The sequence below is a fragment of the Micromys minutus genome, assembly GCF_963924665.1.
Source record: "Micromys minutus genome assembly, chromosome: 10".
Taxonomy (NCBI): domain Eukaryota; kingdom Metazoa; phylum Chordata; class Mammalia; order Rodentia; family Muridae; genus Micromys; species Micromys minutus.
In genome coordinates this window covers 63,298,061-63,312,690 of record NC_137979.1, presented here as the reverse complement: position 1 = coordinate 63,312,690, position 14,630 = coordinate 63,298,061, and the positions used below count along the sequence as shown (strand labels likewise).

General features: G+C 53.8%; 1 protein-coding gene across 1 annotated transcript in view; it reads left to right on the top strand.

The window, feature by feature from the left end:
* Positions 1 to 14,630, top strand: part of DNAH17 (dynein axonemal heavy chain 17) — a gene marked incomplete at both ends in the record, with an annotated part of 105,900 nt that overhangs the window by 31,063 nt on the left and 60,207 nt on the right. Inside the window, 13 exons of the mRNA XM_080924155.1 lie at positions 163 to 303; positions 2,679 to 2,927; positions 4,096 to 4,218; positions 4,895 to 5,242; positions 5,334 to 5,425; positions 5,692 to 5,818; positions 6,250 to 6,402; positions 7,409 to 7,534; positions 8,156 to 8,242; positions 9,496 to 9,627; positions 10,259 to 10,419; positions 11,193 to 11,349; positions 11,977 to 12,081. Of these exons, the coding sequence (XP_080780281.1) occupies positions 163 to 303; positions 2,679 to 2,927; positions 4,096 to 4,218; positions 4,895 to 5,242; positions 5,334 to 5,425; positions 5,692 to 5,818; positions 6,250 to 6,402; positions 7,409 to 7,534; positions 8,156 to 8,242; positions 9,496 to 9,627; positions 10,259 to 10,419; positions 11,193 to 11,349; positions 11,977 to 12,081 (2,001 nt within the window). The remainder of the gene's footprint in view (positions 1 to 162; positions 304 to 2,678; positions 2,928 to 4,095; positions 4,219 to 4,894; positions 5,243 to 5,333; positions 5,426 to 5,691; positions 5,819 to 6,249; positions 6,403 to 7,408; positions 7,535 to 8,155; positions 8,243 to 9,495; positions 9,628 to 10,258; positions 10,420 to 11,192; positions 11,350 to 11,976; positions 12,082 to 14,630) is intronic.

Below are 14,630 nucleotides of genomic sequence, written 5' to 3'. Positions count from 1 at the left end.
GAACTGTACACCCTGGTGGGGCGACTAGTTGCAGCTAGAAGACAGAGAAGATTTATTGGGGCATGGTGGAGAAAAGAGACCAAAGGGCAGGACTGGGGGCAGGTGAGGCACTCAGGCTTGGGCAGCCTTTGATGTCCCCTCCCATTCCAGCAACAAAAGAGCATCGCGGCCATGGAGGGTGTGATGGAGGCTCTGTGCAAGTCGGCCAGCCTGTTTGAGGTCACGGTGCCAGACTACAAGCAGCTGAAGGCCTGCCACAAGGAGGTCCGCCTGCTGAAGGAGCTCTGGGACATGATCATCATGGTGAGGCAGGCCAGGCCTTGTGGGACAGGGTTGGAGACTCTGCATGTGGCTGTAACAGAGAGGACCTCTTTATATAAGAATGCAGTATCAGCTTTGTACCACCACCTCCCTTCTGCCCCGCCCCTCTCCTGCCCCACCTCCCTCCTGCCCCACCTCCCTCCTGCCCCACCTCCCTCCTGCCCCACCCCTCTCCTGCCCCACCTCCCTCCTGCCCCACCTCCCTCCTGCCCCGCCCCTCTCCTGCCCCGCCCCTCTCCTGCCCCACCTCCCTCCTGCCCCACCTCCCTCCTGCCCCGCCCCTCTCCTGCCCCACCTCCCTCCTGCCCCACCTCCCTCCTGCCCCACCTCCCTCCTGTCCCGCCCCTCTCCTGCCCCACCTCCCTCCTGCCCCACCTCCCTCCTGCCCCACCTCCCTCCTGCCCCACCTCCCTCCTGCCCCACCTCCCTCCTGCCCCACCTCCCTCCTGCCCCACCTCCCTCCTGCCCCGCCCCTCTCCTGCCCCACCTCCCTCCTGCCCCACCTCCCTCCTGCCCCACCTCCCTCCTGCCCCGCCCCTCTCCTGTCCCGCCTCTCTCCTGCCCTACCTTTCTCGGTCAAGCTTCTCTCCCCTGTCTCCTCCTCTACCTGACATTCTCCCTTACATCTCTCTTCTTTTATCCCCACATCTTCCTCCTATTCCCCCAAGACTCCCTCCAACATTCTCAGTAAGCTCCCTCCTAGTTTCATGCCTTTTTTATTTTTTTAAATTTGGGTAGAGGGGGGTGACTTTTTCCAGCAAGAACAACTTACCAGTGACCATACCACTGAGGAATACGACTCCCCCTCCCCTCACAGCCCATGATGGATTGTTGAAAGGCCAGGTCTCCTGTGGTTTTTGTGGGCTGAGAGTTCCTGAGTACAGTGACCATCTTAAGGACAGCAAGTCAAATGGTCTGGGAGATAGTAAGGAATGTACCAGATGGGATGCCGTACCCCACAATCCCAGCTCCAGGGAGGTAGAAACAGTAGGAAATCCAAGGCAAGGACAGCCTGGGTGACAATGCAAGTTCCAAGCCACTCAAAGCCACACAGGACTCCATTAGAGCTACCATAGCAAAACACCACAGTCTGGAGGCCTGAGACCCAGACGATGGGTGGTACTTCTTACAGTTCAGACCTGGGGACTCCAAAATTCATGCAAACTTTGGCAGCAGATGAGGGCAGCATCTCCCTAGACAGAAACCACCAAAGAGAGCCTGGCCCAGGAAGTGCCATGTGCATGAACTGGCAGGGTGGCTCAGGAAAAGGCATGACAGCCAACCAGCCAGGACACCATAAGATGATGCAGTCATCTCAGACCTGCCAGTGAGGCTGGACCACTGAGTCCTTTGCAGGTGAAGGAGTTAGGTCTCCTAGGTGAACAACAGCAAAATGTATTTGTCATGCGCTTGTTCCAGGCCCATCAAAGGTCAGCTCACTAGTCCAGGCTGTGTATCGGTGTGATTGACCAGGAGGGCAAAGCACTATGAGCCGAGTACTGGCAATCAGGGCTCCTGCCTGGAAGTCTGGGCCTGGCTCACATGTCCTGGCTGAGACAAGTTTCATGGTCATTCCCAAAAGGACAGCAAGCCAAATCTTGCCAACCACTAGGAAGGCCCTGCACAGGCCTTTACCAACAAACATCTTACCTGTTCATCTTTTAAATCGAGGTTTTTATGGTGTGGTTCTTAGATCACTCCTTTTACTAACGTCAGATTTCAGTTCTAAATGTCCCACCACTGGACACATCTCTCTGTAAGAAATGGGTCTGGGTCTCAAAACCCAAAGAACCACACAGTCAGGGAAAGTATTGAAGAATGTCAAAGCCGTCAGGCGAGCACACCTAGCAAGGTCATCAGGTCCTGCAGACCTTTCATCCTGTTACAAGGGGGCCCTGGCTTCCCTCTGAGAGGTCAGAGCTCCGCCTCCTGTCCTTCCGGGGGTTGAGTCAAAGTGATGCAGTTGGTAAGGAGATGGCAAGTGTGAGTTCAAGAAGTGCCGATCCTGGAGCAGCTTTTATTGTTTTTAAAGGAGTTTGTCTTAATGTAACACTTTGAATTTAAAAGTAAGTACATTGTATCTTGTGTCCCCATTAAAAAGTACATTGTATCTTGTTTCCCCCATTTTAAAAAGTACATTGTATCTTGTTCCCCCATTTTTAAAAAAGTACATTGTATCTTGTTTCCCTATTTAAAAAGTACATTGTATCTTGTATTCCCTATTTAAAAAGTACATTGTATCTTGTATTCCCTATTTAAATAGTACATTGTATCTTGTATTCCCACACCCTCCAAAAGCAGGTGGAGCCTTGTGCTGAGGGAAGGTGGGAGGTGACAGCCGGGTGCTCTCACTGCAGGTCAACACCAGCATCGACGACTGGAAGACCACCAAGTGGAAGGACATTAATGTGGAGCAGATGGACATCGACTGTAAAAAGTTTGCCAAGGACGTGAGGTCTTTGGACAAGGAGATGAAACCCTGGGATGCCTTTGTGGGACTGGACAACACCGTGAAAAACATGATCACATCCCTGCGCGCCGTGAGCGAGCTGCAAAACCCCGCCATCCGCGACCGCCACTGGCAACAGCTCATGCAGGCCACTCAGGTACATGGGGGCTGAGGAAGGGAAGGCTGCTGGCACCCTAACCTGAGCTGTCTACATGGTAAAGGTGAGGTGTCGGTGCATGAGGTTGACCAGGCCAGGCATGGGCCAGTCACTTTTGTACCAGAGGTCAGAGAGTCTGCACTTGCCTTCAGCTCGGCTGTCTCTGAACTCACTGATGACGTCATACAGGTATAGAATGTAAAATCATTTCCCCTCCATTACTGTTCCTCATCCCTCCTACTCCCACCAACTCTGGTATTCTTTCCCCTGCCACGAACCCCATTCCCTCGATGTTTTGGGGACCTTGGGAGGGAACAACACAGTTGTCCCACTTAGACTGAGCATTCGACCCTCAATCCTTGTTAGCCCATAGACCTGTTATGGCTCGCCACGCTAACCACTGCCCAATGCCGGCAGAAGCTTCCCTGGCTCAGACAGAGAACAGCACTTGTCCAGGGTATAATCGTAAATATTTAGAAGGCAGCATGACACCGTGTCCATTTACCAAAACAAGAGTAGTTTGTTCCTCCTATGGCCTATGACCTCCCCAGCCCTGACAAAGGTAACAGGCCTAAGTTTCCCCTTGTGGGGTAAGACCTCAAATCCTGTCAAAACATAGTTGGTTACTTTGTAGCAAGCATGTGGCTATTGCTCTAAGGGACACATCTGGCCTGGCGCTTGTTGCTGCTGTGGTCTTGACACTCATTCATTTTCAAGGGCCCTGTGCCTTCTTTTCACACCAGGCCCCGCAAGTTACGGCTAGTTCTGATTGTAACTGACCGTCCATATGGCATAGGAAGACAGGAGACGATGAACTTGTTCCTCTAACCTCCCTTTGCTTCCCAGCTCAATTCCTAGCACCCCCAAACTTTCCAAGGATACCCCCCAGACATCGATCCTGGCATGAATGTATAAAAGGGTTGCAGCATTAGCAAGGCTGAGAACCAGTGCACTAAGTGAACTTGTGTTCTGGTGTATGCTTTGTACCCGACCCCAGAGAATGCTGTGGTTACAGTTCTATAGAGGAAAGGGTGGGGGCTGGAGAAGGGATTGTCCTGAATCAGGGAGCCCCTGGGTCACAGATCAAAGCTCGGCCCATTGGCCAAGGCTGCGCTCAGAGGCTTGACTCCTGGACTCCTGTGGAAAACCGCGCCTGCTTCCTCCCTAGGTGAAGTTTGAAATGTCAGAAGAGACCACACTGGCAGATCTGTTACAGCTGAACCTCCACAAGTATGAGGATGAGGTCCGCAACATTGTAGACAAGGCGGTAAAGGAGTCCGGGATGGAGAAGGTAGGAGCCATTGCTGTCACGTGGTCCTTTTCCACCGGGGGATCCTAGGACTGGCTGATGGAATCGGGGGCTGTGAGGGGCTAACCTCAGGCAGCTTCTTACTTGCTGACTTGTGGGGCGGGGGCAGGCGTCTAGCATCCTTCCTTCGCCAACTCAGGACAGAAAAATCATCCAATACCTGCAGAACTCAGCCTCTTCAAATTGCCCTGACCCCAGAACACGATAATGTGGCACCTTTTGTCTGCAGTGTGGCACAGGGACTCTTGTGTCCCCTCCCCCCCCAGACCCATCTGTCTGTCTATCCACCTAGGCCTCTAGGCCGCTTGTTGCCTCTTGGCTCCTGAGCAGGGTGGGCAATGCTCTAAGCTTGTGAATTAATCATCTCTCTCACTGCGGCAACAAAATAGCCAAGGGAACAGTTTACAGATGACATAGGGGTTGTTCTGGCTTGCACGAGGGGGCACAGTCCCCACAGGGGAAAGCCTGTCAGCAGGAGTGGGAAGCTGCTGGTCACAGTGAATCCACAGTGAACTGGAAATGGGACCGTTCTATATACAACCTCGAGGGACCTACTTCCTCCAGCTCCTAAACCTTCCCGAGCTGCAGTGTGAGGCAGCAGCCAAGGGCACAGACACGTGAGCACTCGGAACACTCACTATGCCCGTCCCCCTGAAAGGTGTTGAAAACCCTGGACGCCACCTGGACCACCATGGAATTTGAGCACGAGTTACACCCACGGACAGGCACCATGATGCTCAAGTCAGACGAGGTACTGGTGGAGACGCTGGAGGACAACCAGGTGCAGCTGCAGAACTTGATGATGTCCAAGTACCTGTCCCACTTCCTGAAGGAGGTGACCAGCTGGCAGCAGAAGCTGTCCACCGCAGACTCTGTCATCTCCATCTGGTTTGAGGTCCAGAGAACCTGGAGCCACCTAGAGAGCATCTTCATTGGCTCTGAAGACATCCGAGCCCAGCTGCCGGAGGACTCCAAGCGCTTCGACATTATCGACCAGGAGTTCAAGGTAAGCTCGGATGCTGGGTGTTCCCACAAATGGCTGCTGTGGACCACATGGGCTCTGATACTTCTGTCCCCCCTCCTCCCCCACCTCCCAGGCCTTGATGGCAGATGCTGTGAAAACCCCTAACGTGGTGGAAGCCACCAACAAACCGGGTCTCTACGACAAACTGGAGAAGCTGAAGAAGAGGTGGGGTCCCCATCCCGTATGTTCAGCTGAGGTGTTGATGGGGTCATGTGCCACCTGCTGCGCAAAGACACAGGCTAATAATATTCCATCCCAGAAGTGGATTAGGACACACACACACACACACACACACGTACGTGTGTGTGATTGGAGCTGGTGGAGATGGGTCTGTGGAGAAAAACTAGATGTCCTCAGTAAGTGGAGAACAAAGAACTAACCAAGAGCCCCACAGAAAAGGACCCAGCAGTCCCTTCCCTCCTTCCCCTCAGCCTGGCTGTGTGTGAAAAGGCACTGGCTGAATATCTGGAGACCAAAAGACTGGCGTTCCCACGGTTCTATTTCGTCTCCTCCGCTGACCTGCTGGACATTCTCTCCAATGGAAACGACCCTGTGGAGGTAGGCAGAGCAGCAGCGGTGTAGGCCCCTGCACCTAGGAGCTCCGGCTGGAGGACTAGCCCACAATGTATTCTGTGGCTTGTTTTCCTTCTGTGATGGGTAAGAAGTTGGGGGGGGGGCTCTGTGGATGTCTGAAGGACCCACTGAGCAGTTCTCTGTGTGGCCTTCATGACCTTTGCCTTGGCACACACTCTGGGATCTAGGAAGATGCTTCCCCAGAGCTCCTCGAAAAGAGACATGGGGAAGGGACATGCTGGAAGCTTCCATGAAGGCCCTGGCAACTATATCCTGCCCAAGGCCAGTTCCAACCCACACCTCCATTAACATCAGACAAATATTCCAAAGACAAAAGAGAAAGCATAGGAGAGAGGGGGCTTAAGAGAACCTGAGGGAGCCCAGAGCCACCAGCAACTCCAGGGTCCTTCTCCCAGGTAAGCCGCCACCTGTCCAAACTCTTCGACAGTCTGTGTAAGCTCAAGTTCCGCCTTGACGCCAACGGAAAACCACTCAAATTTGGGCTGGGGATGTATAGCAAGGAAGACGAGTTCGTGGACTTCGATACGGAGTGTGACCTCTCGGGGCAGGTGAGCCTGGTGGGGACGGGGACGGCTGAATGCTGTCATTTGGACATCTACCTCTCCAGGAAATGCTTGGGGACCTCTTCTTGTCTGCTGTATAAATGTATTATTTGTGTGTGGGGTAGGGGGGAGTCATGTGCAAGTGGAGGTTAGAGGATTTTGTGGCTGCGGTTCTCTCCTTCCATCTCATGGGGACTCTGGGTATCAAACCTCATGCTACAAGCGCTCTTGCCCACCAAGGCATCTCAGCGGCACAGGTGGGTCATTTTTTTACTGCTCTGTGGGAAACATTCGCATCTCTGCCCCTGACAAACATGTTACTGGCAGTCTGCTGCCTAGACGGAGCTTCCAAATTCTCGGCTTCTTGTTCAAAGAGTTGAAGCTCTCCGACAAGTAATAAAAACAGCAGGCAGTGGGGGGGGGGATTATTTAGAAGCAAAGCAATGGAATAGAGAAGACAAACGGGGCAGCGGGCACTAAAAGAAGTGGGGCTCCAACACTACTTTTGTGGGTCCAGGTGGAGGAGGAGTTTGGTTGTTAATGTCTGACGTTGAACATATATATATATATATATATACACGCCCAATCATGCAAACCCATGAGATGGTTAAAAGGGGATTCACACTCAGGATATATTCCGCATCACTGCCATGCAGCCAAAACTGGTCTCCACACTGGGCTGGCTCACCGCTCTGGACCGGGGATGTGTTTGGTCACAGAAGGAAGCTACTGGGGTAGCCATAGATCAGGGCGATGGTGGCTCTGTTTAAAGAGGGGTGTGGGTGAAGCTCAGCGCAGGTGGAGAACCCAGGTGGAGGACCCAGGTGGAGAACCCAGGTGGAGGACCCAGGTGGAGGACCCAGGTGGAGGACCCAGGTGGCCAACTGCTTGGTTGGGAAAGGAGAGTACAAAGGCCGGGACAGGCAGGATGGCTCTGCCTGCCTGCTCAGCTTACCTGCTCCAGGTGTACCAGTCACTGGGATGAGATATACCTGTAAGGTCATTTCCCCAGGTGGAAGTGTGGTTGAATCGGGTGCTGGACCGAATGTGTGCCACATTGCGCCACGAAATTCCAGAAGCTGTGGTGACTTATGAGGAGAAACCGAGGGAGCAGTGGATCTTTGACTACCCGGCCCAGGTCTGGAATGGACGGGGACCCGCTTGCAGTGTGGCTCTGGGCCCTTGGTTGCCTCTTGCCTGTTGGGAATGGGTTTAATTGTTTAACCTAAGTTCATTTTTTAAAATTGCCTTTATTTTATGTGTATGGGTGTTTTGCCTGTGTGTGTTAAGTGTACCGTGTGTGCAGTCCCCACACTGGCCACATGAGGGCGCTGGGTCCCAAGGAACTGGAGTTAAAGCTGGTTGTAAGCATCCATGTAGGTGCCAGGAAGTAAACCCAGGTCCTCTGGAAGAACAGCCAGTGCTCTTAACCACAGAGCTATCTGTCCAGCCTCATGGCCTCATCTTCTTTTCTTTTCTTTCTTTCTTTTTTTTTTTTTTTTTTTTTTTTTTTTTTTTTTTTTTTTTTGTGGAGAGTTGGGAATGGAAGTGGGGGTTCAAGATGGGTTTATTTGTGTAGCCCTGGCTTTCCCAGAACTCACTCTGTAGACCAGACTGGCCTCAAACTCAAAGAATCACTTGCCTCCCCAGCCCTGGGATTAAAGGTGTGGGCTACCACACCTGGCCATGGTCTCATCTTAGTATCCATAATGAACAGTTTCTCCTGGGTGGTTTACAGGTGGCGCTGACATGCACGCAGATCTGGTGGACAACCGAGGTGGGCCTGGCGTTTGCAAGGCTGGAGGAAGGATACGAGAACGCCATCAAAGACTACAACAAAAAGCAGGTTTGAGGACTCTGGGCCCCCAAACCACTGGGCAGTAGCCAGAAGTCCCCTGTCCTGACTGGGGTTTCTGTTGCTGTAATAAAATACCATGACCTAAAGCAACTTGGGGAGGAAAGTTTATTACAGGCAGCAACTTAAAGCCCCCGACTCTTAGTGCATCCTCCAGGACTCAGGGCAGGAACCTGGAGGCAGAGGCCATGGAGGGACACTGCTCACTGAACTGCTCCTCAAGGCTTGCTCAGCCCGCTTTCTTATGCAGCCCTGGACCCTCTGCCCAGGGCTGGCCCCACCCACAGCAGACCGAGCCTCCTTCTGTCAATCCTTAACTAAGGAAATGAACCACCGGCTAAGGTGGTGGGGGCATTTTCTCTGAGAAAAGACCGTAGCTTATGTCAAACTGACTTAGAAGTAGACAGCACAGGGCCCCTCCTCCGCGGTGGAGTTCTGTCTTCTCTGTCTGTGTGGGTCATAAGCAGCCCCACAACAGTCCAAGTGCCAGCCTCAGAAATACAGAGCGCATGCGTCTTAGTGTGCATGAGAGGGTCAGAAGACAACTTGGGGCAGGGGGTCAATTCTTTGCTTCTGTGAATGGAACTGGGGCTGTCGGGCTGGAAGGCAGCCACCTACCCTTACCTGCTGAGCCGGCCTGGCAGTACCTCCCCCACCTACCCTTACCTGCTGAGCCGGCTTGGCAGTACCGCCCCCACCTTAAGCTTCTTCCTCAGATCTTAGAAAAGAGGGGTGCAAATGTGTGAGTGTGTGTGTGCGTGTGTGCCCATGCACCTTGGGTGGTTGCTCAGGAACCTTATTTTTTTGGGTCAGGGTCTGAAGCTTTCCCATTAGGCCAGGCTAGCCTCAGGGAGCCCCGGGGATCCTCCTGCGTCTGCTTCCCGGGTCCTTACAAAGACAGACCCCACCGGGCGTGCCATCGCTCGGGGCAGCGGTCAGCATTTTCTCCTGCAGCACGTATAGCCTGACTATAGGCAACTGGTTTTACTGAATGCACGCGCTTTTTCCTCTGAGGGGCTCCATAGCGTCTCCACAGGGAGGAGAGGAGCTTTTCTGTTTTGCTTTTTTTTTTTTTTTTTTTTTTTTTTTTGTGGTAAACAAGCACACACACGTGCATACACACACTCAACACGAATACACACAGGCACACATTCTCTGTGGGCCCCAACAGCTCAGGCATCCGGCCCAGTGAGCACGGGGCAGTACTGCCAGGCAGGGTCCCGGCACCGGCGCTGTCTCTGCAGATCAGCCAGCTGAACGCGCTCATCACCCTGCTCATCGGAAATCTCAGCCCTGGCGACAGGATGAAGATCATGACCATCTGCACCATCGACGTGCACGCCCGAGACGTGGTGGCCAAGATGATCATCGCTAAGGCAGGAGCACCCCTGTCCCAAGCACTGGGGAGGCAGGGGTCCCCGGGATGCTGGGAAGGGCTGGGAACTGGGTTCGGGGCTGGTCCCACACTCAAGAACTCCAGCATTTACGACCTCCTCTTCCCAGGGTGGTGACTAAGGGAGTGCCTGTCCTACACACACACACACACACACACACACACACACACACACAATCCATGGGGGTCAGATGAGCTAATGCCAGAAGTTTCCATTCATGTGTATGTGTTCATATGTGTGCAGGTACATGTGCATGCACCTGCACATACATGTGGCAGCCGGAGGATGACCTTAGATGTGGCTCCTCAGGTGCAGTCCACCTTCCTTTTTGGAGGCAGGCTCTCACATTGGCCTGGAACTCAGGCCTTGGGGCCCCCTGTCTTCACCTCCCCAGCCCTGGGATTGCAAGCACCTGCTATCACACTGGCTGACTCTGTTACACAGATTCTGGGGATTGACTCAGCCAGTTCTTCACTGTCTGGGCCAACTTCCAGCCCTGGAAGCTCCTGTCTGTAGCAGGCTGGGGCCAGGGGTATTGAAACAGTTGTTTTTGAATGGAGAGGAGAACCCCAGGGACTAGCCTGGAGCCAAGACCCTTGGGTTCCTGCTGCAGGTGGAAAGCTCACAGGCCTTCACCTGGCAGTCCCAACTTCGGCACCGCTGGGACGAGGAAAAGAGACATTGTTTCGCCAACATCTGTGACGCCCAGATCCAATACTCCTATGAGTACCTGGGCAACACACCTCGGCTGGTCATCACCCCACTCACAGACAGGTGAGGACCACCTACAGCCCGGTGCCCAGCCCTCCACCACACACCTCCTCCCCACCTCAGCTCAGAGGCTGGAAGAGCCCAGGTTCGGTGGGGAGGCCCTATGTTGCTGAAGATTTTAAGACTCGAGCAACCTTTATTGTTTACAATAAGCCTTAAACAGCACAAGAGCTGGGCAGATCCCTACGCTCTATGAGGTTAGAGTCTACTTTCCCATTATAACCCCGACTCGTTGCTTACCATGTTTCGTTCCGGCCGCTCTTAGCTACAGTTGGCTCACCTAACCCACGGTGGCTTCTCTTCCTCCTCTACCCTCTTCTCGTCATCTCCTCCAACCTCCAGTCTGTGCCTCCTCTTCCCAGCCACCATTAGCTGTTGGCATCTTTATTCGCCAATCAGAAATTACTTAGGAGCAGAGAGAGAGAGAGAGAGAAGGAGGGAGGGAGGGAGGGAGGGAGGAAGGGAGGGAGGGAGGGAGAGAGACTGAGCTACAGGAACCCTCATGAGTGTGTGAGGGTTGACTACATCTCAGGACAATTAAAAACACCCAGCCCAGAAACTGCCCGAGACACCCTCAGTGTGCCTCTGTTGATTCCCCAGAGACCACCCCCCAAACCCACAGGAGGCCCACGCCTGTCCCTCAGTTGAATGCATAGTGTTCCCGCGCTCTGACTCTGTTCCCTCTGGGCCTGAGCAAGTACAACCGCCTCACGGTGACCCGAGGGTCATAGGGTCACAGTGCCCCCAGGTGAATCAAGGTCCTCGGTCCTCGGCAGGTGCTACATCACGCTCACACAGTCTCTCCACCTGACCATGGGCGGAGCTCCTGCAGGCCCTGCTGGCACTGGCAAGACGGAGACAACCAAGGACCTGGGCAGAGCCCTGGGCACCATGGTGTATGTCTTCAACTGCTCTGAGCAGATGGACTACAAGGTATGTAGGGACCCAAGAGCATGTGCACCCTACAAAGAGAGCCCTGCGGGGCAGCCACTAGGCATCCAGAGTACCCTGCTAGCACCCCCTTGTGGAGGTGGAGGTCTCAGCAGTTCCAAGACGTCCCCATCATTAGAGTAATACCTGTTCAGTAGTGGCCAGGTAAACTCTGAAGGGGACAAGGACAAGTCCCTCAGCTGCAGGGTCATGTCTGCTCAGAGGACTAAACAGGAAGGGAGAGAGTCCAGCAGTAACAGTCCCAGCATAAGGGGGGGTGCCCTCTGTCTATAGGGGATTCCCTCTCATTGGATGAGCCCAGCAGCCTCTGTGTGGGCTCCGTGGGTGTGCCGCTGACCCTGCAGGGGACAGAATGACTCATTCACAGGGGAAGATCCTCCAGGAGCTTGCAGCCCCAGCCCACCTTGGAGGAGTCCCTCCTTTGTGTGCATAAAATGAGAAGATGGGGGGATTTCTTAGCCTCCTCTGCCTGACCTTCACTTCACTGACCAGCGCTTCTGCACTGGGACTCTGAGGGTCAGGTGTGCAAGGGTGCTGTCTCCAGGCACCTGCTTCCTGCAGGCCCTTGGGGGCCACTCCCTCTGTCTGATCTGACTTTTCCCTTTGTAGTCCTGTGGAAACATCTACAAGGGCCTGGCACAGACAGGAGCCTGGGGTTGCTTTGATGAGTTTAACCGGATCTCAGTGGAGGTCTTGTCTGTGATTGCTGTACAGGTAGGAAGAGCCTGTCTGTTCCGTCTCTGGGTCAGTGGGGGGCCTGGATCCTCACCCAGTTTTCCTGGTATCTCAGTCACCAGGGACCCTCCTATCTGACCACCCCGACAGCCAGGCACTGGGCAGGGGATGTGACACAGCAATGCCTCAGATGCCCCTGCCCTGAATCCCAGGGGTCCTAGGAAGTTACACACAGAGGAGACAGTAAGAGTCAGATACAGGGAGGCATAATTGGTTCTACTTGGGGGTGCTAACATAGGAAGCTAACTTTGGGTGTGCTAGCACATCGCTGCCACTTTGTGATACACACTCAGGAGGATTACCACAAGTTCACAGCCAGACTGGCTTAGAGAACTCTAGGTTAGTCAAGGCTATCGATTAAGACTTTGCTTTGTAAAATAGTGATGGGGGAAAGAGAGGGTATTTGATAACCCTTAGTTGGCTTTACGATTGTACTGCTGGGCAGCAGGCTAGACCAAAATGGTACAGAATGTGCCACCCCCAGCCTCACTGGCAGGCTGTATTTATCTCAAGGAAGCACAGAATACAGACACCCGGATTGATCACAGCTGGACTGATCACAGCCAAATTGATCACAGCTGGACTGATCACAGCCAGATTGATCACAGCTGGACTGATCACAGCTGGACTGATCACCACCGGATAGATCACAGCTGAACTGATCACAGCTGGACTGATCACAGCTGGACTGATCACAGCTGGACTGATCACAGCTGGACTGATCACAGCTGGACTGATCACAGCTGGACTGATCACAGCCAGATTGATCACAGCTGGGCTCTGCCTTATCCAAACACAGTTTGAACAGTTGGCTGCCTGCAACTGGCTGGGACTCAGCCACGAGCTTCAAGAACTAAGTTACAATGTTTAAGTCACGTTTCTATGTACCAGTTGCATTCACTAGCTATGCATGTAAGGAGAAACCCTTTCCCAAGCTCTGTGCTGAGGTGGCTCGGGCCAGACGGTTGAACCTGGCAGAAGAGAGGGGAGCACTTTGGTGCAGGGGTTGGCTCTGGGCTTTGAAGAAGGCAGTTTAGACTAAGAAGACCAGAGCAGATGGGGAAGCCTGGCTGTCGGTCCAGGGAATTTCTTAGCAGGGCTTAGAACAGCAGTGAAGAATCCAAGACAAAGGGGGTGCAGGGCGTGGGCTATGCCAACACCCCAAACTTGCAAACTCACCCGAAGGGCCCTGCAGTTCAAACAGGAGCCCCAGCAATCCTGGAGCCCGACAGGCTGGATAAACACTGGGCTCTGAGGTCCTCTGGGGCTGACCTCCAGTTCCAGATGAGTTTGAGAGCCCAAGGCCAGAGGCCTTAACCAAACCAAGCCTAGCCGCCTGCCACAAACCCAGGGAGAGAAAGGGGTGGTGGGAAACGGGGAAAGGAAGACAGTGACCCGGGAGGATGAGGAGCAGTGTTCTTGTCCTGGGTGAGGTAGGGTTGTGAGGTCAGAGTAGAGTTAGGGAGAGCTTCAAGGCGACAAGGAAGGGGTTCTGGGTATGCACACCTGAGCACTAGTGAGCAGGGGCATAGGACGATGGTCCTTTTGCTGTCCCTGGCATAGAAGTGGCCTCCGAGGGGAATGTAAGAAAGGTGACCAGCTATCACTCTGCAGTTCGTTACCCACCTGTCCGCCCAGTGCTGCACATTGTAGCAGAAGCACCTGCCACTCTTGCCCGGATTTCTATAGGAAAAGCCAGTGGGGATGCAGGGGCAGGGTTTCTGACCGGCCGTGTGTGTGTGTGTGTGTGTGTGTGTGTGTGTAGAGGAGATGGGGGTAAAAGGACCCACAGCCTGGGGAAAACCTTACCTCTAGAGCTCTCAGCAGCCCCCGATCTGAGAAGGGCCAACTGAGTTTGCCAAGGTGATAGCTACCCCTCCACACCCTCTTTCCAGGGTCAACCACCCACCCCTGTTCCTGCTCCACTTCAAAGTCAGGAAACAAACCCTAGAATGTTCCTGTTTGATGGTCTGGATGTTTGTGGAGCTGAACATCCAAAGTGCTAGAAAGGTCCTAGCAGCAGGAGGTGCTCCCAAATTCTTGCCCTCCACACCTCGGGTGTGAACCCTGAGGGCTACAAACTGGGAGGGAAACCCAGCATGACCCAGAGTCACCTGCCAACCAGGCAAGCAAGCTGTGTGCTGCTGGGGGGGGGGGGGGAGGAATAGCCCAGGGCTGAGAAATTTCAATCACAAGCCTAGAGCGCCCTCGAGTGGTGGTCCTATGGTTTGCAGCTACCTTCTGTGGGTTTCTCTAAAATCCCAAGCACGAAGACCTGATTCCTCTGCCCTGGTAAGCAAGAAGTGGCCCCAGGGACAGAGTGAAGGCCACTGCTAATTCCCAGCTGCCACATTCTGGAACTGACTTGGGGAATGCAGGGGTGGACCGATAATCCAGTCAGTAATGAGCCTGGCTCCCAAAACCGATATCAAAGGCCAGATATGGGGGCTGGAGAGATGGTTGGAGGGTTAAGGGCGTCTGTTTCTTTCAGAGGACCTGAGTTTGCTTCCCTACTCCCAAGCCAGGTG